General features: G+C 43.9%; 1 protein-coding gene across 1 annotated transcript in view; it reads right to left on the bottom strand.

Moving 5' to 3' along the window:
* Nucleotides 1–25,298, bottom strand: part of BTBD11 (BTB domain containing 11) — a 352,073-nt gene that overhangs the window by 20,578 nt on the left and 306,197 nt on the right. The window contains exons 11-14 of the mRNA XM_033953005.1: nt 18,812–18,990; nt 14,588–14,693; nt 11,918–12,020; nt 5,439–5,520 (exon numbers count right to left, since the gene is read on the bottom strand). Of these exons, the coding sequence (XP_033808896.1) occupies nt 5,439–5,520; nt 11,918–12,020; nt 14,588–14,693; nt 18,812–18,990 (470 nt within the window). The remainder of the gene's footprint in view (nt 1–5,438; nt 5,521–11,917; nt 12,021–14,587; nt 14,694–18,811; nt 18,991–25,298) is intronic.

Genomic DNA, 25,298 nt, shown 5'->3' with positions numbered 1-25,298 from the left:
TCTCTCTCATGCATGTTCATTGTGGATATCCAGAAAACCTGGCCTGCCAGTAGATTTCGAGGACCGGACTTGGGCAGCCCTGCTCTAAGGCTATAAGGCAAAGCAGGGAAGTACCCCCTAAGACTAGTCTTCAGCAGTGTGAGCCCATGGGGAAGCGACTAGAGGAGAACAGAATAAGGGAATACAAAGGCCTTGAGCATGCGCAGATGCTCAAGGCCCAGCACGAAGGAGGCAGATCTTTGGGCACCGGCATGTCCTGTGCGTTGGTGCCCGTGCCAAATGGGGGGTAAGAAATGTGATTGGGTGGGTGGGTAGGTGCCTTTTTGATGCCAATCACGGCAGGGAGGGGGTGCGATGCGAGCGGAGGGTGCCGGATCGCGGGGGGGAGGGTGCCAGATTGAGGGGGAGGGGCGCCACGAGCAGGGGGATGGCGGTTCATGCGGGGAGGCCATCAAGAGTGGGGGGAGCAATGTCGGTTCTTGGGGGGGGGGGTAGAGCAGCACTGCTGGCCTCGGGGCATGGGGGTGGGTGGGAACGAATCAAGTGAGTTTCCTTTAGATCCTATAGGGAAATTTGCTTTGATATACGAGTATTTTGGTTTACGAGCATTCTTCTGGAATGAATTATGCTCATAAACCAAGGTACCACTGTATTATTATTAAGACTTAGCCAAAAGGAAAGATTTATAAACTATAAAGAGTTTTACCTCATGCAAAATTGTCACTTCTTTAATAAGACATTAACTATTTTTTTCTGAGGCCCTCCAAATACCTACAAATCTAAAATGTGGCCCTGATTTTGGTTTCCTGGATCTTATGCATCTAGGCCTCAGTCTGCCATGCCTAAGCAATCGTTAGGCAGCTGTCTGCCTGTGGGCCAATCTACTGAGCCGGCAGGGGAAGCTCAGAATCCGCCTCTTTGAGGCTTACCTTGCTGAGCAAGTGACTAGTCTTCAGCAGTGCGAGCCCAAGGTTTTAACCCGCGGGTTTAAAGCGGGGCTGCACTGCGGTGTGTTCTGTTTTGTTCCAGAACATGAAGCAGTGTAGCCCCATTTTAAACCTGCAGGTTAACCTGGGGTGTATGGGGTGGGGGAGTGCTGATGATATGAGTGGGGAGGTATGGATGTGGTATGCTTGGTTAATTTCAAAGGGGAAGGATATCAGGGGGGGACCTGCGAGAGGGAGATGTTGGCTTTCTTGTTTTGGGAGAGGGGGGTCTTCGCTTGCTGATTGCCAGAGAGTATCAGAGTACAGCTCTCTGACGAGTGTACTTGCCGGTTTCTTTATACTTGGGGGGTGGGGGTTGGGGATTATTTGGGATGGTTATTTCCATCATACTGGTTCTTGGGCTTGGGAACTTTTTACCTGCTGTTTCTATTTGGTTACTTTTCTTTACTGCAATTGATGGGGGGGATTTTCTTTTGGGGGTTGGGGGGGTTGGTGGAGGGGGAGTTGAAGAGGTGTTGTGGGGTGGGAGGATACTTTACGTTTGTTAATATATCATGACTGCCATTTTGCTGTTTCCTATTTTTCACATGTTCCATCTGTTCTGTGTTTTTCCAGTATGTTTTTGAACTGTGTTGGTTTGGTTGGGTTTCTTATCAATAAAAATGATTTGATCTAAACCCGCAGGTTAAAACCACAGGCTTGCGAGTCAAGTCAAAAAATAAAAAAGCAAAAAAGTTTTGTTCATGGAGACGGAGAGCAAGCACATGTGCAGACATTTACAGGCAAAGAAGATGGTCTGCGCATGCGTCGGGATCGCTCTGCAGCGATCTGCGTCGTCGGTGTGGGGCATTCCTCCAATCGCCCCCATTTGCATGAGGGCACATTGTGGATCAGTCGCCCGGGAAGGCTCGGAAACAGACCTCACACGGCCATGGATCGCAAAAGGAGGTTAGTGAATCTGGGCCTAAGTGGTTTACATTCAGGCACTCAAGCATTTTGGTGGGCTCACACTCTATCTAATGTACCTGGAGCAATGGAGAATTTAAGTGACTTGCCCAAGGTCACAAGGAGAAGCATGGGATTTGAACCCACAACCTCAGGGTGCTGAGGCTATAGCTCTAACCACTGCACCACACAGTGGCTCAATCCATGATCAAATGCAAACCCCCCCCAAACAAACAGGTACTTATCTCAATTTCTCAGAATAATTCAGCCACTGTTGTCTCCAGACTTGCACCCAGGTTTGGACCAGTGTGCTCTTTTAGGAGCATTTAGTGCTGAGGTTCTGCCTCAAGTATAAAATCAAGTCTTGACTGAATATAAAAAAAATTGCTATCACAGGACTATTTAGTGTGCATTTGTTGAAATCCTGCACCCTTAAATATTATAGTTAGGCCCAGTTTATAGAATAGCACTTATGCCTGGGAAATGTGATTAAATTTAGGCACAGCCATTTGCACCAAAGGAAATATGTTGCAAATGCCTACACTTAAATTTAATTTAGATGAAAAAACTAGTTCTATAACTTAGATGTTGAATAAACTGTGCAACGCTGTCCAATCAATATCAAAAATATTATAACTATATAAAATTTTTAAAGTGAAAGGAAAGACCACAGCGTAGGATTGTTTAGTCACACGAACGAAGAAAAGTTCAGTGCTACAATTCGTGTGTAACCACATACCTCACCATCATAGCGTCTTCCCTGTGAGAGAAATAGTGCCTAAATTAATCTGTGAAAATCCATTAAAAACGTGAATTGTGGCAGATCGGCATCAGTAGCTGCCAGTATTCGTCGTCGTTGGAACATACTTTCTATACATGAATCCTTCAGTCAGGATCCTTGTTTTGCTTATAAAAGAACCAAGAATCTGGGCAATTTGTTAAACCACAAACATTCTCCTAGACCTAGACAGGCTGATGGGGGTTCTCCGAGGGGCCATCAACCATGTGGCTCGTGTATTGTATGTGAAACTTCTCTAACATGCACTACCTAGACTAATCCTCAAACAAACAAGACATACACTCTTAGACAATCTACAACTTGTATGACTGCTTGGGTGGTCTACATTATTGTTTGTCCGTGTCAACTTATTTATGTGGGCCGCACTTTCAGACGGGTCAAAACCCGTCTGATTGAACACAAGAGTAGATTGTCTACAGCCAATACTACAACTCCCATGATCCCCCACTGTCTTCAATTGAAGCATACGTTCAATCAGCTGAGATGGTTTGTTATTGAAACTTTGCCCTGCAATTTTTCAGGTAGCAAAAAACGCTTCATCCAATATCGGGAGCAATACTGGGCCATTGAGCCATTGGGCTTAAATAAAGCTATCGAATGGAATACTATTATTTAGCCTTATGTAATGACATTTTTCCAGTTCCAGTTTCCTGCTCTACAAGTGAGTCATATGGGTTTGTCTCTCCACTGCCTTTCACGCTGATTCTCGCTGGTCTAAATTTCAGTGTCCTTGTTTCTTTGAATGAATTTTTGAGCTACAACAGGTTCCTGAGGAAGGATATGATCCGAAACTTAGTTCAGTTGAACCTTGTGGATTACAGTTTCAATCAGCAAGTTTTTGTGTGTTTGGACCTATCCTGAGATCTGTTGAGAGCGGTTTGGATTTTGGACCCCCCTATTGAGAAAGGTTTTTTGTCTCTTTACGGTATTTCTGTGCATGTGCAGTCTTTGATGTTTTATACACTATGCTAGCGCTGCCACAATTCACGTTTTTAATGGATTTTCACTGATTAATTTAGGCACTATTTCTCTCACAGGGAAGACGCTATGATGGTGAGGTGTGTGGTTACACACGGATTGTAGTATTGAACTTGTCTTTGTTCGTTTGACTAAACAATCCTACGCTGTAGTCTTTCCTTTCACTTTAAAAATTTTATATAGTTATAATATTTTTGACATTGATTGGACAGCGCTGCACAGTTTATTCAACATTTAAGTTATAGAACTATTTTTTTCATCTTTATTTGTGTTCTATATCAACTCAGGTTTAGCATACTCTGATTGTTACACCTAAATTAAGGCATGGATACCCTTACTTGCAGATTGCCCGGTATTTATTTATCCCTTGTAACCCAGGAATGTATTTCTCCCAGTCTCTGAAGCTCTAGATCAGGGGTGTCAAAGTCCCTCCTCGAGGGCCGCCATCCAGTCGGGTTTTCAGTATTTCCCCAATGAATATGCATGAGATCTATTAGCATACAATGAAAGCAGTGCCTGCAAATAGATCTCAGTGTCGCAAGTCTTGTATTCCTGTTCATTTTTTTAGCCTTTGATTGCACTTGGCCAACTGCCTTAAGTTTCCTTGGAGGCATGTTACATGTCAGCCCTTCCCATCCCCACAGTATTTTTTCCCCCAGATAGTAAGTGATATGTATACCACGTTTGGTTGAAATTGCTCCATGTGTTTCAGAGTTATGTTGGAACATACATACACCATAAGTGAGGGTGGTATTATAGACCTCCCTTGTATGCCTTCTATTGATTTTTTTCTTACTTTTTTCTTCACGGCCCTCAGAGATGCCACCAAGGTTCAATAAATGATCTTTAAGAATATTTATTATATTTAACTCAAGTTATAAAGTTTTGTAAAAATACAAGAAAATATATAAAAAACACATTCTAAGACCTAACTAGTTCTACACTAATATCGACCCGGTGACGATTGGGTGCATAAAGCCAAGGGTCATGATCATTTATTGAACCCTTGGTGGCATCTCTGAGGGCCGTGAAGAAAAAAGAAAAAAGTAAGAAAAAAATCAATAGAAGGCATACAAGGGAGGTCTATAATACCACCCTCACTTATGGTTTATAATCTATCCTTCTATTATTTACCAGTCAAGTCTACTATATAATTTATTAGGAACATACATACATGCATACACACATACATCTGATTTTATATTATATAGATTATATGCATAACTTAAAGTAGTGCCACTGATCCATTCATGACTCGCCCATTTGGAACCTCCAGAATCTGACTCATGCGTAAAATTTAAGTACAGATCCCACACTTAAATTTACATGTATAACTTCTAATTGATTCTAATTAGCACTAATAATTGCTTGTCAAAATGTCAATTATCAGCGCTAATTAGCTTGTGTGGGCAATTTTGGTACATGACCAAAATTGTGCACAATTTTTTAGCTCTTTATATAGAATTTGGGGGTTAGTGCCAAGAGAGTAATGCTTCATGCACCATGATTTCCTTTGGTAACTGGTACAAGCCCTAGACATGGCACTTGTAAATAGCTGAGCCTCTCTTTCCAGTGAATGCTGTCCACATAGCATCCCCAATGCCGGTCAATCCAAGCAACAGAAAATGGGCCCAGGAAAAGAAGGTTTAGCTATATCTTTTCATTTTTTTTTTATAATCCCAAACCCCTTAACTTAATGACTGCTGTCTATACCAGATCCCATATCACTTGCTTTCACATTCCCGCTTTGTATAATGCGTGGACTTTACCTGAAAAATGTTATACTTCACATGGTTGATCTCAATGCAAGTATTCTCGCCAGAGGGTTTATTGGACAACAGGACTTTAAATCTATATAAAAAGAAGATGTAGGTGATATCTTGTTACTGGCTAATTTAACACATTGTGATTAACTTTTACAATCCATGTAGAAAACTAGAAGGGCTGGTCCCTAAGGGAGAGGCATGGCTAGGCAGAACTGATAGGCCATATGGTATTAATCTGCTGTCATTATTTTATGGCTCTAAGAAACTATCATGCAGAAAAAAAATGATTCAAAAGGTTGAAGTTGTATAACTGCATGTGAGATGACCTCACACTAGTATTACATATGTAGGAGTAATTTTATCTCAGGGTAGTTAAAAAACTGAAATGGGTGCTTATTTTAAAAAGGCTGAAATCAGCAGAAAAGATTTCTTAGCACCCAAAAAATGGGGAGGCAGCAAGCATGGAAAACTGTATCTCAAAGTGATATCTCCATAGATATTGGCATTGGCTTATTTTTCTAAAATATATGGTTGACTTCTACTGAAATATGTTCTAATCACTGTTCTCTCTAAGCTGGACGGGACCCTTGCAACTGCATTGGTGCCAGTGTGGGGGGGGGGGGGCAGTGCTTTAATATTGTGTTTTCCATCATTATGGACAGGCAGGTTCCCTGGAGTCCTGCACAGCTTGCCTGTTTCTCACTATTGAAAATGTGACAATGAAACAGCGCCCTCTACTGGCAGGACTACAGGTGGAGGACTCCCTCTCAGCTTTGACAGAACAGTCTCTCTAACTGACTGAAAAATCAGTATAAAGGCACATTTTAGATAAAATGTTTAAATCGAAATTGAGATGTCCAAGTTGGGTTGTCTCAAATTATACTACTGTTATAGAACAACATCTGTTATATAAAGCCTTTTATAAAATGCATGAAGAAATGGATGTTTATAACCTGGTTACATGCAGCAGCAGTATTCCGTTTACAAGCATCGATGTCTATTTTCAACAGGGTAACATGGCCACATAAGCGTGTATGTCAGCTAGTTGAATAACATACACATTTATGCTTTCTGAATACATCACAGCACCCAATATCCTTTGTCAGAATCACTTTCAAGGGGGGACAAACAATAGGGGATTATGGGAGTGACCACTCCTAATCTCTCCAGTGGAGCACTGCACAAAACAAGCAACTTTTTAAAACCTAGATGTCTAGGGTTACCATAGTTTTCTCTGGAAAACCCCGGATACATGACTCCACCCAGTTCCACCTCCAGACCCGCCCCCCAAGCCCTGCCCCCCCCAAGCCTCCTCCTCTTCTTCTGGATGAGCTCCAGCCGCATCTAGAGGGCCTGGAGCATGTGCGGATGTGTGTGACAACATCCGTGCATGCTCAGAGGTCCTCCAGATGCGGCTGGAGCTCATGGGGCTTTCCAAAAACCAGACAAATGCAGGGTTTTGGAGTCCATCCGGGAGCCTGGACAGTCCTCTAAAAAGAGGACATGTCCGGGTTATGTCTGATAACCCTATAGATGTCCCTAGGAGTAGGTGTGAATCTCAATGTTCATGTCAGTGGAAATAAATGAGTATCCTCCTTTTGAATTGAGAAATGCCCTGCCTTAGACCCACTCAAAACATACCTGGATGCCCATAGTCATATTTTGGATGTGTACATCCAACGTTGGGATTTAGACTTGTATCATACAATGCAATACACATTTCTACGTGTCTAGAACGAAAATTGAGTTTCTAAAATGGCTGTCTTTAATATGATTGAAGCACTGAAAAACTTTTGTAGGGAGGGGAAGAGGAATGGGACTTGTATACCTCTTTCTTGTGATTATACATTCAAAGTGGTTTACAAATATACAAGTACTCATTTTGTACCTGGGGCCATGGAGGATTAAGTGACTTGCCCAGGGGCACAAGGAGCAGGGCTAGAATTCGATCCCACAACCTCAGGATACTGAGGCAACAGTACCACCACTAGGCCACTCCTTACCTATAATCAAGTAAAGCCTACTGTTTTTGATTTCTTCTGCTTCTCTGCATGCCCTTAGTCAAAGAAATTTATCTCCCTGCGCTTACTTCTATCTGTTGTGTTAAAGAAAGGCAGTGCAAAGGGTGAAATCCCCTGCACATTTCTTAAATCGCATTGGATTTGGATTATGCGAATTAATCAAAGAAATTAAATAAACTTGAAACTTGAAAACTTGAAACTTAAATGTTATGCTTAGAGAATGTTTTAAGATACTGTTCAGACTGAAGAAGCAATATGGAGTCAAATAATTAGAAATGATTGCTTCACTTGCATTACACAGAGATAGTTGATATGGTATGTTCCACATCTAATAAACCTGCTTAGAAGCCTGCTTAGAAGAAAAGAAATGAGCACTTTAAGAGTCTGTTCTCAGAGCAAGACAGCCAATTTTGGGTGAACCTGAGCCCCCAAGTTGGCGGACCTCTCCCCGCCCAGCTGTTAGCATCCACTGGTTGAGCTGCTGCCACTGCACTCCGAAACTGTGAGATCAAATCCCAGTGTTGCAACTTGTGACCCTGGGCAAGTCACTTAATCCTCCAGTGCTTTAGTAAAATAAAATCTGGACCTATAGCCCCTCCCCTAGGCCCACCAGTTCTACCCCATCCCGCCCACATCACGCCCCAGCCCCCGCCCCTCAACCTATTCTTATCAGTCAGGAGGGCATCCGCGCATGTGCGGACGCCCTCCCGACACGGTCCCTAAGAAACAGCTTTTTAAAACCCCAACAAAGTGCCGGGTTTTGAAAAGCCATCTGGGCACCTTGACATGCCCTCTAAAACGAGGACATGTCTGAGTAAATTTGGACATCTGGTAACCCTATCCAGTGCCCACCACTTTGAATATCAGCTTTGAAATGTCAAAGCAACAAAAAGGTGGTATACAAGTCCCCATTCCCTTTCCTTTTTTCCCTATCCCTAGACTGTGCAGCCTCTCTCTTTCCCTCCCTTCCCAACCCACCTGGCCTGTGCAGCAGCCTCTTTCTCTTCTTCCCACCCTGACCCTCACCCGTGCAGCCCATACAGCATCTGCTTCTTTTCATGTTGTCGGCAGCGTTCCTACTAGTGCTGCCCGATTCACAATTCGAATCAGGTGAATCGATTCGAATCGATTCATTTTTTTTAAAAAAGAATCGGCCTCCTGATTCAATGGCCGACCATTCCACCGTGCCTTCCTAAAGCAGGAGCTGCAGCGCGGCCTCTTGATGGCCTTCCACTGCTGCTCCTGCTTGAGGGGGGAGGGTCAGTCAGAAAGGCCTCCCCCAGCTTGCCCGCTCTTGCCTCCCCCAGCTTCCCCGCTCTTACCTCCTTAAGGCTAATAGGGCAGCCTGCAGGCTCGCTGGTGTTACAGCGATCCCTGCAGCTGCCCGTGGTCCTCAGTGGCACGTTCTTTCTGCTACGTCAGGGGCAGGATCGCGGCAGAGAGAACGTGCCACTGAGGACCACGGGCAGCTGCAGGCTGTCCTATTAGCCTTAAGGAGGTAAGAGCGGGGAAGGTGCAGGCTTGCGGGGGGAGCAGGCGTTCATTCGCGGCGGAGAGGAGGAGAAAGAGTGCCTTCACGGCAGGGGGAGCAGGCCTTTGTGGCGGGGAGGAGGAGAAAAGTGCCTTCGTGGTGGGAGGGGAGCAGGCCTTCGTGGGGGAAGCAGGCATTTGTGATGGGGAAGAGGAGAAAAAGTGCCTTCGCGGCAGGGAAGAGGAGAAAAAATGCCTTCACGGCGGGGGGGGGGAAGCTTGCCTTTGCGGCGGGGAGAAGGAGAAAAAGTGCCTTTGCGGCGGGGGAGGGGAGCAGGCCTTCGTGGGGGAAACAGGTCTTTGCAGCGGGGAGCAGGCCTGTGCAGAGGGAGGAGGAGGAAGGAGTAAGAGAGGGGAGGGGAGATGCCAGACCTGGGGTGAAGTGAAGGGAAGAGAGAGACTAAACCAAAAAGAGGAGGAGGAAAGCAGAGGAGAGGTGCTGGCCTAATGGAGAGAGGGAGAGAGAAATGCAAGACCACATGGGGAAGGGTACAAGAGGGACAGATACTGCTCCAAAGTAGGTGGGCAAGGTGCAGGATGGCAGGAGAGATAGTAGGAGAAAGTCTATACCTGGGGAAGGGGATACAAGAGGTAAGGAAGAGAGAAAGAAGAAGCTGGATATGGGGAGAGATAAGATGCTGAGCATAGAAACAGGGACACAAGGGGGACAGTACTGGAGAGGAGAATAGGGATACAGAAGGGAGATGCTGGATGAAAGGGTAGATGAGAAAAGGAGAGATGGTGCATCTGTGGATAGTGGGGTCCATCGCTGCAGCTGCGGGGAGATGGAAATGAAAAAAGGAAAGATGCCAGACCTCCGGGGGAGGAAAGGGAAACAGAAGGGGAGGACAGAGATGGAAGATGGATGGTTAGCACGGAGAAAGGAGAGCCTGGTCAGATGACAACTAGACCAAGAAGATTTGAAAAATGACCAGACAACAAAATGTAGGAAAAATAATTTTATTTTCTATTTTGTGATTACAATATGTCAGATTTGTCCTTCCAGAGCTGGTGCTGGACTGCAAACGTGAGCTAGGATTTAACAGAGAGAGGAAAAGTCTTTTTTGTTTGTTTATTTTGTTTACACCACAGGACCAGTGTGGGTAGAAGAGGGCAAAGGGGGTGAAGAGGCTATAAAATAAACCCACCAGGATGTTTGGAAAAAAACACCCAATTGGGCAGGAAAATCAAATCGAAAAATCGATTCAGTAGGCTGAATCGAATCAAAATTTTTTTTCCTACATGTTGCTGGCGGCTGACCCAGAAGCCTTCCCTCTGATGCAAAACGCAAACGCTTCAGAGGGAAGGCTCAGAGTCAGCCGCTGGCTTGTCTCGTGACTATGCCCCTGCTCAGAGCAATAAAACACTTCATTTGTAAGATCTGTTACATGGAAAATCTCATTATCTTGTGGTCTGGGAATCATGATCCATTACCCCAAAAATCTTAGGCTACTTGAGGCAATCATTACTGAAAAGTATTTTTTCCCCCATATAATGGAAGTCTTGGGATACTTTCATTATACACACAAACAAAAAAAAAAACAAATTTCTGGAATGGAATCCATTCCGATCACTGCAGATAAAAAAACAGTGCTGTATTCAAAGTTTAATTTGGGGAGGAATAATCTGGAACACTGTTCTGTTGCCTCTTTACAGACTCCACAGCTGCTCTAGCCCCTCTCCTCCAAGTGGCTTGCACGGAAGAGGAGAGGAGGAGGGTGAAGGGGCGATAACATAGAGAGGGTGGAAGGCATCCAGGGTGGTGGGCGCCCCATGTCCTTCTCTTCACACCTGCCCCCCCACCACACTCCTTTCCCATCCCCCACTGTGCATGCCCGGCCCTTCCTCTGTGCTTCTTTAACTTTCCCGATACGAATAGCATCTCCAACTTGGCTGCCCACGCCGGCCTCGGCTCTCCCTCTGACATCACTTCCTGGTCGCGGGCCCAGGAAGTGATGTCAGAGGGAGAGCCGAGGCCGGCGTGAGCAGCAGGCTGGAGCTGCTGCTTGCACCTGCGAAGAGCTAGTGGGAAGTGAAGGCACGTGTGCGTGGTGGGGGAGGGATTGGAAGGAGCAGCTTGGGCGGAGAAGTGCCGGCGCTCTTACTGCGCCACTGGAAAGGGGTGAGCCTGGAGCAGAACAAAAACAGTCACTCGACTCCCTAATCTAGCTCCTTTTCTTCCCTTGCCTCTGTTCTTGGTCGGCCCACTCACACTCTCACCTGGCTCCACAGTTCCACTTCCTTTATGTATGGCTCTACCGTAAAAAACTCAATCGATGAACGTGGAACACTATATATGGTATATAATGTGTTTAAAACAGAGAAAAAAGGACCTCAAAAAACCCCTAGATCACAATCAATAAAGTTATGAACAATCGGGGTTAGGTTTTCATCACTGGTATCTTATCATTACCCCTGAAGAAGCCCGTAGAGCGAAACGGTTGGGCCTCCGTTGGGCAATCAAGATAAGTGCCTGATTTATTTTATATCATAAAAAGCTTCAAACAAATTTGCCGGCTTTAAATTTATACTTGCTCTTTAAGTGATTTAGAGAATATATATTTATATATATCATACATGATTTTATTGCATTTAAAAAAAGAAAAAGAAAGCTAAAAATATCTAAAATATTTATACAGAGTTTTTGGACCAGTGATGAAAACCTAACCCCGATTGTTCATAACTTTATTGATTGTGATCTAGGGGTTTTTTGAGGTCCTTTTTTCTCTGTTTTAAACACATTATATACCATATATAGTGTTCCACGTTCATCGATTGAGTTTCTCACTTTGGACACTAAAGCAGTTTCCACTTATTTTTGCAGTCTACCGTAAAAAAAGCATGGGTCTATTCAATTAAACCTTTGTAAGCAGCTACGAAAAACAAACGCTATGAAGATGAAAACTGAAGTTTTCAAAATTAATCACCTACCTCGGGGATGCTGTAAATAATAACACTTTGTGCGCATAAAACGGCCTTCCTTCTACCAGAAATGTTACATCCGACATCTCTTTATTATTGACAAAATGGGGATCTGGAATAAGATACAAAGACGAGATTATTCAATCCTTTCATAGGAGTCAGCTCTGTCGGTGCTTGAGCAAATTCCTTAACTGCGTCCACGGAGAGCTCATTTCCATTGCGTTTGGCGTCCCTAATCGTTTTGAAAAGTTGGCTCCCACAGGCCGCGGCAAAAGTAGCCTTGGAATGGCCCTTACACGGGTCTTCCCCACTTGCTAGGGCCGCTTTTGTCATGGCCGGAAAATGGCCGATTTCCCCATTTTCCGAACGAAGGGCCACACACTCATTTTGCCATTAGCATGCGGACATTAAAAACACTTACCCTACTGCCTCCTACTTTACAGGCAGGAAGGACCAGATTCTGTAGTTGGTGTCAGTCATACTTAGTCGCCTATTATAGAATTGAGCTTAGCGGCACCTGACTTAAAATGTAGGCGCCCGTAATAGAAACATAGAAACATAGAAATAGACGGCAGATAAGGGCCACGGCCCATCTAGTCTGCCCACCCCAATGACCCTCCCCTACCTTTCTCTGTGAATAGATCCCACGTGTCTATCCCATTTGGCCTTAAAATCAGGCACGCTGCTGGCCTCAATAACCTGAAGTGGAAGACTAATAGAAACATAGAAGGCCAGGGTTTATAGGCACCTGAGACTTTTAGAGAACCATGCCTAGCAGTGTCTATGTCTTTCTCCACACCTTTAACAAATACAGATGGAAGCTAAATAAGATTGCACAGGCTTATTATTGGTGGTTAAATATTTTGGTGCAATTATAAAAACACCTAGCCAGACTGTGTGGGCTTTCTCCACACCTAAACACGCCTACTTTGGTGTTAGGCGCCTATCTTGTTTTAAAATATATTTTTATTGAAGATTTTTTTTTTTAATACATAAAGATGATTTAGTTCATACTCTTTTGGCAATAGTTCAAGGCATCTTATGTTCAGGAACAATAGGTATAGTGACATTTAAAACCCAGCCATTCATACAACACTCTCCAGGTGGTTTACATTAAGAACAAATAAAGACAGTACATGAATGCACACGCAGGGACAGAAAAAAACAGGCAAGCATACTGCTTATAGAAAACTGGTGCTAATTTTGTTTCCTCACTCATTCCCTTTGAAGTTCTCATGCTTTCTTCGCGACTCCTCTGGCACTGCAGTCCAAAGCTTCATTCCATATTTCTAACACTTCATTGGGATTTAACTATAACTTGGTCCCAGTGTGTGTGTTTCTTTCTTTCTTCCTTCCTTCCTTTCTTTCCCTCCCTAATCTTCTCTCAGCACATAGACATGTAACCCACCTGCCCCACTCCACATCCTGAAAATGCCCCTAACTAGGGTTACCAGATTTTTCCACGGAGAAACCTTTTGTATCCAGTCTAGATTCCCTCATTATTTTTAATTCCTTGCGTTTGTACCCCTTTATATTAGCATTTTAGTAAAATTTTATGTGAACCGCTTAGATTGTACATTAGGCAGTATATCAAGTCAAAATAAACTTGACAAACAGGCCAAGCCCCAGCCCCGCCTTGTTTCACTCCCAGCCACTCCCCATTCCGCCTCCAGTCTTGCCCCCAAAATACCTCATCTTTCTTTTCCAACCTCCGGGCTGTGTCTGCAGGGCCTCCAAGCTGGCATGGGTATGATATCATCCGCGCATGCTCAGAGACCTTCTAGACGCAGCCGGCAGCTTGGGCAGAATTTAGTTGATTTAGAATTAGGCCCAAGGTGCATGTAACTGCATCCATCCAGTTATAGAAATGGCCTTTTCATAGCTAAGCTAACAGTGTTAAAAATATATACAGCAAAACCTTGGTTTACGAGCATAATTCGTTCCGAAAACATGCTTATAATCCAAAACACTCGTATTATCAAAGCGAATTTCCCCATAAGAAATAATGGAAACTCAGACGATTCGTTCCACAACCCAAAAACTTTAACAAAATACTATATGTACTTGTATTGCAAGACCTCGCTCATCAGAGAGAAGAACCATCAGCTCAGCTGTGATGATGTGACGCGTGTATACTGTATGCAATCGTATTGCAAGACTTTGCTTGTTTAGAACAGTCATTACACTCTTACAGTGTCAGAGAGAGAAAGAAGAACTATTGGCTCAGTTGTGATGTGTGTATACTATATGTACTTGTATTGCAAGACCTCGCTCATCAAAGCAGCTCCTGATTAGTGAGGCCCGACTTTAGTACAGGAAGAGGTGGTCGGAGCATACAGCGAGTGATTTCCTTCACTCGCCGGCGCTCCGGCTGCTTTCTCCTGCCTCTCCAGCTGTCCTCTCCTGGCCGGGAGTTCGCGGTCGGAAAATACCGCGAATGACCAGGACTGTGAACCGCCGACCGTGAATGACCAGGGGAACACTAGATATATATTTGTCCTAATTTGCTGCCTGTCTAGTAATCAAAGGCAGGGCCAGACATGCTAAGTTCATGGGCATGCACTACAATGCCAAAAAGTGATTTCAACATTTACTTAATCCACACATGATTGCCCCTATTAAAGGCAATAATAGCAAAATGGCAAGTTTCCCCCGAGTCTGTTATAATGGTGTACATACCTAGACGAGAAGTCTGTTTGCGTTTGATCTCTGTCAGCTTTGGGATAGGATACGGTCCATAGCACTGAGCGAAAATGACAGACAGCTGCTGACTTATCACTTCATTCTACAACAAAATATGAATACAGGTCTTTAGTTAGAAAGTGAAGGAGGAGGAGAAAATCTCACACCGTTGCACAGTTTGTTAGGCTGAAATCAAGTCCATTCATCCAAAGGAAGGCGGCCTCCTTCTCCACAAATTTATTTATTTAAAACACTTTTAATCCGCCTTTATCCAAGGCGGCTCACAAATTTCCATACATAATAAAATGAACCTTTTCCAAGAAGACATATATCGGGTAGAGGAAAATACAAAATCATAATATTATCTCAACACGTCTTCAGCAGGACTACGTCTGAGCAATTATCAATTAAACATCATTCCTCAATTTAGTACACAGCTTTTGAATAAAAACATAACTCAGTAAAGCTTTATATTCACTTAAAGCAAGCTTGGACAAACAAATGGGCTTTAAGCAGAAGATTTCCACAAAAACATAAGAACATAAGAAATGCCTCCACTGGGTCAGACCTGAGGTCCATCGCGCCCAGCAGTCCGCTCACGCGGCGGCCCATCAGGTCCAGGACCTGTGCAGTAATCTTTTATCTATACCCCTCTATCCCCTTTTCTGGACAAAGCATTCCACATCGATGGTCCGGCTACAGAGAATCAGGAACCCTTAGTTCGTAAACAATGAGTATTATTCTCTCTTTTTGTGTCCAACAACCTGCGATTCTCAGAACTCAATTTCCGCGACGGAATGTACAACGTCAAACATTTTTTTCAGATAGTATGGAAGACAATCCTAAACACCCTGGTGTATGAGTTTCAGGCTGACTCTGGCATTCGATTTAATGGTAGAGCGATGGCAAATTCTATTCCAAACTTAAACATAAAACACAAGTTTCAGGGCCTCGGGGTCAGAAGCACAAAGCTCTGGCACCATGGTAAAAAAATACCATAGTGGAAGCAATTTTGTTTATTGGTGATGCTTAGCACAATAGCATGCAAATTACCCTATTTTTTGCTCCATAAGACATACTTTTTCCCCAAAAAACAGTGGGTGGAAAAAAGGGTGCGTCTTATGGAGTGAATACTCAAATCCCCCCCTCCCTCCCCATTACCTTATTTAGACCGCCCCTCGCTTGCTGCTGCTGGTCATTCACTGCCGCAAAAAGTAGAGGAAGGGATAGGCCAGGCGGGTGCAGCGATTGCATGCCGCCGGCCCAGATGCCTTACCCCCGACGTCAATTCTGACATCAGCGAGAAGGTCCGGGCCAGCCATTGGCTTGGGGAGGTATGGAAGAGGACAGAGGCTGGAAGGCAGTGAAGGGAACATAGGAGGGAGGGCGGAAGGGACAATTGTTTGGCCTGAGTTGGGGGAGGGAAGAGGACAAAGGCTAGAAGGCATTAAGGGGGACATAGGAAGGAAGGAGGGAGGGACAATTGTTGGGCCTGAGGAAAGAAAGAAAAGCGAAAGAAAGAAGGAAATCACAAGACAACGGGGAGAGAAAGAGGACAAAGGCTGGAAGGCATTGAGGGGGACATAGGAAGGAGGGAAGGAGAAAGGGACAATTGTTGGGCCCGAGGAAGGAAGGATGGAAGGAAAGAAAGAAAGAAAGGAAGGTAGGTAGGTAGGTATTTCTGAGGTGACTGCATATTTTAAAAAGTCATCTGCCTTGACATCTGTGGCCTGTCCCTGCCTGTCAAACAGGCAGTTAGGGAAGCCAAACTTCGAACAGAGGAAGATCTAGCACGGAACATTAAAAAAGGGGACAAATCCTTTTTCAGGTACATTAGCGACAGGAAGAGAAACAAAAATGGGATAGAACGCCTTAGGCTATCAGATGGAAACTACGCAGATTCTGATACTACCAAGGCAGAACTGCTAAACGAATACTTCTGCTCAGTATTCACCTGTGAAGCACCGGGAGCTGGTCCACAACTACAGATAAGAGACAGCCAAAATGACCTGTTTCATGATTACGAGTTTACACCCAGTAGCGTCTACCATGAACTTTCAAGACTCAAAGTGGACAAAGCCATGGGACCAGACAATCTACACCCCAGGGTACTCAGAGAGCTGAGTGAAGTTCTGGCTGAACCACTATCCGTGCTCTTCAATCTTTCCATGCGCACGGGAAAAGTACCACTAGACTGGAAAACAGCTAACGTAATTCCACTCCACAAAAAGGGCTGCAGAACAGAGACAGAAAATTACAGACCGGTGAGTCTTACATCCATAGTGTGCAAACTCATGGAAACACTGATCAAACAGAATCTTGACAAAATTCTAGACGAAGAAAATTTACGTGATCCACACCAACACGGATTTACCAGGGGAAGGTCCTGCCAAACTAATCTGATTGACTTCTTTGACTGGGTGACCAGTCATCTGGATGCCGGGGAGTCCCTGGACGTGATATATTTGGACTTCAGCAAAGCTTTTGTTAGCGTCCCACACCGTAGGCTGTTGAATAAACTGAAATCAATGGGATTAGGGGATATTTTCACTAAATGGGTAAGGGATTGGCTAGATGGTAGGTTTCAGAGGGTGATGGTGAATGGTATCTCCTCCAAAACGTCAGCAGTGACGAGTGGAGTACCTCAGGGCTCCGTCTTAGGGCCGATTCTATTCAATTTATTCATAGGAGATTTGACCCAAGGGCTTAGAGGAAAGGTATCACTGTTTGCCGACGACGCCAAACTATGCAACATAGTAGACAAAAGCAGTGTGCCTGACTTTATGACGCAGGACCTACGGCAGCTAGAACAGTGGTCATCAACTTGGCAGTTAGGCTTCAATGCTAAAAAATGTAAAGTAATGCACCTATGCAAAAAAAAATCCACACAGAACATACACACTAAATGGTGAAACCTTGTCCAGGACCACGGTGGAACGAGATTTAGGAGTGATCATTAGCAATGATATGAAGGCTGCCAATCATGTGGAGAAGGCTTCGTCCAAGGCAAGACAAATGATGGGCTGCATCCGTAGGGGTTTTGTCAGCAGAAAACCTGAAGTTATAATGCCACTGTACAGATCCATGGTGAGACCTCATCTCGAGTATTGTGTTCAATTCTGGAGACCACACTACTGGAAAGATGTGTTGAGAGTTGAGTCGGTTCAACGAATGGCTACCAGGATGGTCTTGGGGCTCAGGGATCTCACGTATGAAGAAAGGTTAAAAAAACTGCGGATGTACTCACTGGAGGAGCGAAGAGAGAGGGGGGACATGATTGAGACCTTTAAATATATCACGGGGCGTATAGAGGTGAAAGATGATATCTTCAGTCTTACAGGGCCCTCGATAACCAGAGGACACTCGCTGAAAATCAGGGGAGGGAAATTTCAAGGTGATGCTAGGAAGTACTTCTTCACCGAAAGGGTGTCCCCCATATAGTCCAGCTCTAATCCAGAAGACATAACATATCAATTAGCTTATATACCGCAGTACCGTGAAGTTTTATGCGGTTCACAGAAGATAGGATGTACAATTAAATTAAAATGAAATTCCCAAATGATTAGAAAATAAGACTGTAAAGATCTAGGTGGTTTACTAAATTTGCAATATCCAATTAAATTGAAACTAATTACCCAAATATTTAGAAAACAAGTATGTCTTTAAAAAGACTCCTTTTACAAAGATGTGTTAGGGCCTTAACGCGTGGAATAGCGTGCGCTAGCCGCTACCGCCTCCTCTTGAGCAGGCGGTAGTTTTTCGGCTAGAGCGAGCTGCAGCACACGCTAATCCAGTGCATGTGCTAAAAATGCTAGCGCACCTTTGTAAAAGGAGCCCTAAATGTCTTCTAAATTCCACGTCGGAATTGGAGGACATGATCAAATGTTCCAAATCCTTGCCCCATAATGTCGCCTGGTATGACAAAAGGTGTTGATGATTTTTTTTAAGTTTACAACCTTTAACAGGCAGAAATACGAGATTCAAGTGCAAACTTCTGTGTTTATTAGTTGCAAAGGAAAAGAGATCAATTAAATATTCAGGGGTGAGACCAACAAGACCTTAAAACAGAAACAACCAAATTTAAACATCACCAGAAGACTGCCCTTGATTTAAAAAAAAAAAAAAATCCATCATAATAAAAACCCATGTAAATATTTTTACTGATACAGCAAAGCTACGAAACTTGGTATCAAACTGAATAAGGAAAAGAGAGCACAGTACCTTACTTGCCCTCAATATTTCAAACATCAGGGGCAATCCTTGAGTGATGAGCTCCTCGGTATATTCCTCTTCTTGAATACTTTTAAATTCTTTCAACAAGCATTGGATCAGAGGTCTTCTATGTTGCTGGAAGGAAACTCGCAAGGATTCAAACCAAGTGTGCAGAGTCCATGGAACACCTGGCAAAGCAAAAGAATTGTTATGTCTAATTGAAGATGTGTTTGATTCCTCAAGTAGACCCTGAACGAAGTAGATTTTACAGTGTATTAAAGAATATAAATAAGAGAGTGCTTTAGCTAGAAAATGTATTATTCCAAAATGATTCTTTAGGGTACCAATGACTCATGAGCATTGTCTCAAATTATTTCTCATTTTCTGATCCTTCTATAGATTGTGACCCGTCTACTCCAACTGTTCATGAGATTGCCAGCTATTTTGAAGACAAAGTTTCATTTAGTTACTTCTAATTCTTTTATTTTTTTATTTATTGACTAGTATTTTAGCCCGTTACATTTGTTACAGTAATGGGTGCTAGAATAGCCCCACCTATACCCTGACCCCACTCATGGCCCTCCATCTTGCCTCCTGGACCCCCATTAATTACCCGAGGCGGCAGCAGCGGTCCTGACGTACCAACCCCTTCTCCCTCAGTGCCCCAAAGCAGCAGCGATCCTACCATTTCCATCTCTCCCTTTCCTCCTTTCACACCCTCTACCATCTCTCTCTGACCATGTTGTACCCCTTTTGCTATCTTTCCCTTTCCTGTCCCCTCTGTCATTCCCCAAGGCCATCTCTCTCTCTCCTGCTCCCTCCATCTTCCCTAGTCTATCTCTCCCTGTCCCCCTTGTAGCCCCTCTGTCCTTCTCATCCATCTCCCAAATCTGACATCTCTCCCTCCCTTACATCATCCCTGAATCTCTCTCTCCTTTCCTCATTTGGCTCCAACATCTGTCCCTTCTCCTACTCCCCCCCCCCCAATCCGGCATCTCCTGCCTCTGAGGAGCTCTCCCTTTCTCTTTACTCTTCGGACCACCTCTAAACAGCTACTCTATTTAATCTACATAACATCCTTGCTTGAAAGCTGCTATATACCGAGACAGGGCACCTCTTCCCCTTCAGGGCCTCGCTCAGCCTTTAGTCTACAAATTATTACAGCTAATATTTAATACTCTCAAGCCAAATGGAAGTACCAGAGCACATACCTGAACAGTTACAAACCCGCTTCATCTTCTGTGGCTCTCATGCTCCAATTTTTTGATCCACAGTTTCTGCCCTAGTCCTCCTTTTAACATCTTCCCCTTTCCTGTCCTTTCCATTGAGGGAGCGAGATTTTGCTTCTGGCCCTCTCTGCCGCTTCTCTTCCTGGCATATAATGCTGTTACTCTCACACACTCGGGCCACCTCAGCAGACGCTTCCCTGCTCGGCGGTGACGTTTATACCCTCAGGCTGGGTAGCTGTACATCCCCGTTAAAGCATAAGGCTTACTTGGCGGCCCTTAGGTCAAAGACTATTGGGGTCTAGCCTTACTTGCATATGTTCTGTTCCAATAGAAACTTATCCAACCTTGTCTTGAATCCCTAAAGTGTGCTTTCCCCTATAACAGCCTCTGGAAGAGCGTTCCAGATTTCTACCACTCTCTGGGTGAAGAAGAACTTCCTTACATTTGTACGGAATCTTTTCCCTTCTAACTTTAGCATGTGCCCTCTCGTTCTCTTCACCTTCAAACATAGAAACATAGAAAAAAGCAGCAGAAAAGGGCTATAGCCCACCAAGTCTGCCCATTCCAAGTATCCCCTCCCCTGAATTTACTCCCTTAAAGATCCCACGTGAGTATCCCATTTTCTCTTAAAATCCGTCACGCTGCTGGCCTTTATCACCTGGAGTGAGAGTTTGTTCCAATGATCCACTACTCTTTCGGTGAAGAAGTACTTCCTGGAGTCGCCATAAAACTTCCCTCCCCTGATTTTCAGCGGATGCCCTCTGGTGGTCGAGGGTCCAATGAGCCAGAAGATATCATCTTCTGACTCGATGCGTCCCGTGATGTACTTATATGTTTCAATCATATCTCCCCGTTCTCTTCTTTCCTCAAGTGAGTACAGCCGCAATTTTTTAAATCTTTCTTCATACGTGAGATCCTTGAGCCCCAAGACCATCCTGGTGGCCGTTCGCTGAACCGACTCGATCCTCAGCACGCCCTTTCGGTAGTGTGGTCTCCAAAACTTAACACAGTACTCCAAGTGAGGCCTCACCATGGCTCTGTACAACGGCATCATAACTTCAGGTCTCCTGCTGACGAAACCTCTGCGGATACACCCCATCATTTGTCTTGCCCTGGAGGAAGCCTTCTCCACTTGATTGGCAACTTTCATGTCCTCACTAATGATCACCCCTAGGTCGCGTTCCGCCGTGGTCCTAACCAAGGTCTCACCATTTAGTACATAAGTTCTACCCGGGTTTCTCTTATCCAGGTGCATTATCTTGCATTTTTTAGCATTGAAGCCTAGCTGCCAAGTAGTTGACCATTGTTCCAGCAACAGTAGGTCATGTGTCATATTATCAGGTAATAAGCTTTTGCCTACTATGTTGCAAAGTTTGGTGTCGTCGGCGAACAGTGATACCCTTCCTCTAAGTCCTTGCGTCATATCTCTTATGAATAAGTTAAATAGAATCGGGCCCAGGACTGAGCCCTGCGGCACTCCATTGATCACGTCCGATGCTTCGGATGGGGTACCGTTCACCACCACCTTCTGAAGTCTACCGCTCAGCCAATCCCCAACCCATGTAGTTAGAGTGTCTCCTAATCCTATCGATTTCAGCTTGTTCAGTAATCTTCGATGAGGGACGCTATCAAATGCTTTACTGAAGTCCAAATATACCACGTCCAGTGACTCTCCGGCGTTCAGTTGTCTAGTAACCCAGTCAAAAAAGCTAATCAGATTAGATTGGCAGGATCTACCCTGGGTGAACCCGTGTTGGTGTGGATCACGCAGTTTTTCTTCGTCTAGGATTGTGCCGAATCAACTAAATGCCCCAAGGATCTGGTTCTCTTGGCAATGAGAGGATAGTTGAGCTTTGAGTGACACCTCTGAAGTTTTGAAATATGTATTAAAAAAACTTTGACTGTTTTGGTAAAAGTGGTCTGAAGTGTTTGTTTCTAAACTTTGTTTTATAAAACTTGGGGCTTCAATATCTTGGGATAAGTGGGGGTAGTGTTGAGAACTCTCAGGATAAAGTTTTTTGGCTGGGCCTTTGGATTTTGATTTAGTATATATCAAAACTGCACTGGTTCCCTATAGAAGCTAGGATTCAGTTCAAAATATTTTGTACAGTGTTTAAAACACTTTAAGGCAGACTTGTCAAACTCTGGCCTGCGGTGTAGTAAAATTTGGCTCGCCGAACAATTCCACATTTTCACTTAAGCTGGCCCGCCAACAGGTACAAGTGCCAACATCTTGCTCATATCATTTAGGAAAAGAGCACAATGTGACAACGCTTTGTATTCTGGGGTTGATCTCGCAGTCGTAGTCTCGCGAGAAAAGCGTCAGTGCAGGTATCTGCGCGCGGTGGGTCTTTGCTTTATACTGTTCGGGACAATGCAACGGAAAGCGATGGAAAAGTTGGTGGGGCTGAGGCCTGTGTTGTTCAACCTGACGCGCTCAAGTTCTTGCTAGTTGGAGACAGCGATGTTGGGAAAGGACAGATCCTAGAGAGCCTTCAGGATGGCACATCGGAGTCCCCCTATGCCAGTAAGGGTAAGAAAATTTAAGCGGGAAGGGGAAAGTGGCAATCCTAAAGGCTGGTAAGGTTAAGGTTATTTTTAGGGAATGAGTGATTCCTCTCATGGGGATAGAACTCTGCCCGAGTGCTGGAAGTAGGGTTCAGATACAGCATAAACTATTTTTCTTTCTGTTCTCTGGCATTTCTTTTCTAAATGCCAGTATTTGCTCCCGTCTGAGATGGGTTTTAATGTATTAGCCAATAAAGCATACAAAAATACAGAAAACAGCCAGAGCCTGGGACCACAACATGACCAAAACCCTAACAGGCTCGTCCCCAATCTACCTATCAGATCACTTTGTCCGTCTGGGCCCCACCCGCATACGTAACGCCCACTTGTTTGCCTTCCCGTCCCTGAAGTGCTGCATCTACAAGAGATTCCTCGACAGATCCCTGGCATGCAAATGGAACAAATGTCTATCCACTCTCATCTCTAATTCTCCCTCCTACCAAACTTTCAGGAAGTCAATCAAAACTTATCTCTTTGACAAATATCTCTGACTCCCGCCCTCCTTGTAACTCTACTTTTAACTATGACTTGTACCTCCCACCTTTCTGCACCTCCCACCTACCTGCCTTCTCCCTACCTATACCTCCCACCTAACTGCACCCGACTTCCTAAGCCACGCCGATTGACTTGTTTATAACCTCTCTATCTCCTTCTTGCCTGCTCCCGACTCGCTAAGTTATATTGATTGATTGACTTATTTGTAAATTTCGCTGTAGATGCACAGTCTCTTGTCATGTAAACCGCTCTGAACTATTCTGGTACTGCGGTATACAAAAATAAAGTTATTATTATTAGTTATTATTATTTGAATAATGACCAGATAACAAAAGGTAGAAAAAATAATTATATTTTCTGTTTTGTGATTACAATATGGCTGATTTGAAATGTGTATCCTGCCAGAGCTGGTGTTAAGACAACAGGCGTGAACTAGGACCTAAAAGAGGGAGGAAAAGTCTTTTTCTATTTATTTTGTTTATATCACAGAGCCGGTGTGGGGTTGGAGAGGTTGTAACACTATACTTCTACTAAGACTAAGGGGCCTTTTTATTAAGGTGCACATTTAGCGTACCTTAATAAAAGGACCCCTTAAGTATCTTAATAAAACTTTGGCCCGTGACTTAGCCTATATTTTGGATTTTGGCCCCTTATGTGATTGAGTTTGACACCCCTGCTTTAAGGGGAGGAACCATCTTCTATGCCTCCACTGTTGTGTTATTCAGAGTTAGACACTAAATTATATGATCTGAGACTGTGCTATCCTTGTCAATTTCCAGAGGTAAGAGGATTAAAATATACCAAAATGTTTACTTCCACTCTAGGTTATCAAGCTTCTAAACTCTGGAGAACTTTGCCAAATCAGATCAGTTCAAAGAGTGATTATAAGAACTTTAAAAAGGCCCTGAAAACTCATCTGTTTAAGGAATATGTGTAAAAAAATATTCACAATTCTTATTTGATGTTTTTATTGCATTGTATATTGTTTAATTTTTTGTATGTTAACCGTTATGAACTTTTTTGAGGTATTTGCAGTATACAAATAAAAATTGCATTGTATTGTATTGAAATGACAGGTTTAAGTGGGCACACTTGCAATATATATTCATACAAAGTGATATTCAAAAGGTATTAATCTAAAAATAAACCTCTTCCAGAGGAGGGAAGGTGGTAGGACTAGAGAACTTGAATTTAGATTGCAGAGGGGCTGACTCAAGAATAACAGCAGAAAGCACTTTTTTCACAGGGAGAGGGGTAGATGCCTGGGATGCACTCCCACAGGAAGTGGTGGAGATGAAAGGTTTGAATAATTTCCTAAAAGTGAAATCCATAGGCCATTATTGAGATGACTTGGGGAAATCCACTGCTTATTCCTAGCATAAGCAGCATAAAATCTGTTTTACTACCTGGAATCTAACCGGGTACTTGGGACCTGGGTTGGCCACTGTTGGAAACAGAGGATACTGGGCTTGATGGGCCTTCGGTCTGTCCCAGTGTGGCAATTTTTATGTGAGCCAAGAATAGGACAATCAAGTCATTGTGACATCACTGATGAGTTTAGCTCTTAGGCATTGGTGGAATGAGTCATTATGACATCACAATGGAATGTTGCTACTCTTTGGGTTTCTGCCAGGTACTTGGGACCTGGGTTGGCCACTGTTGGAAACAGAGGATACTGGGCTTGATGGACCTTCGGTCTGTCCCAGTATGGCAGCTCTTATGTTCTTATGACATCTAGGTTTAGCCTCTACTGCTTTTGACTTGATTTGTGGTCCTCACAGTGAAATCCTCCACTCTGTTTCCACCTCCGCAGTCACAGTACTTAGATGCATATGCTCAGCCCAGTTAATTTTCAAAGGCACTGATTTAGGAATATTCCTTAGATGTGAATTGTTTGAAAATTGCCCAGCCTGTGTACAGGTAAAAATGCATCTGTATTTCTGGGGGAGGGATTAAGGTGGGAATTGCAACAATGCTTATCCTTTTGTATTTTCAAAACAAACTTTATCTTGGCCAGAAAAAGCACCTGCAGGAAAAGCGTTATCAATTATTGGCTATAATTGGCAACAATTTGAATTTAGGTGTGCATCTTTGTGTCTGGTATTCTAGAAGGATGCCTACGTAAATTTTTGTATCTGAAAAGGGGCATGGCCATGAGATGATCATGGGTGGGGTCAGGGGCATTCCCAGAATTTGTATGTAGT

This window comes from Geotrypetes seraphini, chromosome 7 (genome assembly GCF_902459505.1).
Source record: "Geotrypetes seraphini chromosome 7, aGeoSer1.1, whole genome shotgun sequence".
Taxonomy (NCBI): domain Eukaryota; kingdom Metazoa; phylum Chordata; class Amphibia; order Gymnophiona; family Dermophiidae; genus Geotrypetes; species Geotrypetes seraphini.
Note: the sequence above shows the minus strand (reverse complement) of the source record. Positions and strands in the feature narration are given on the sequence as shown.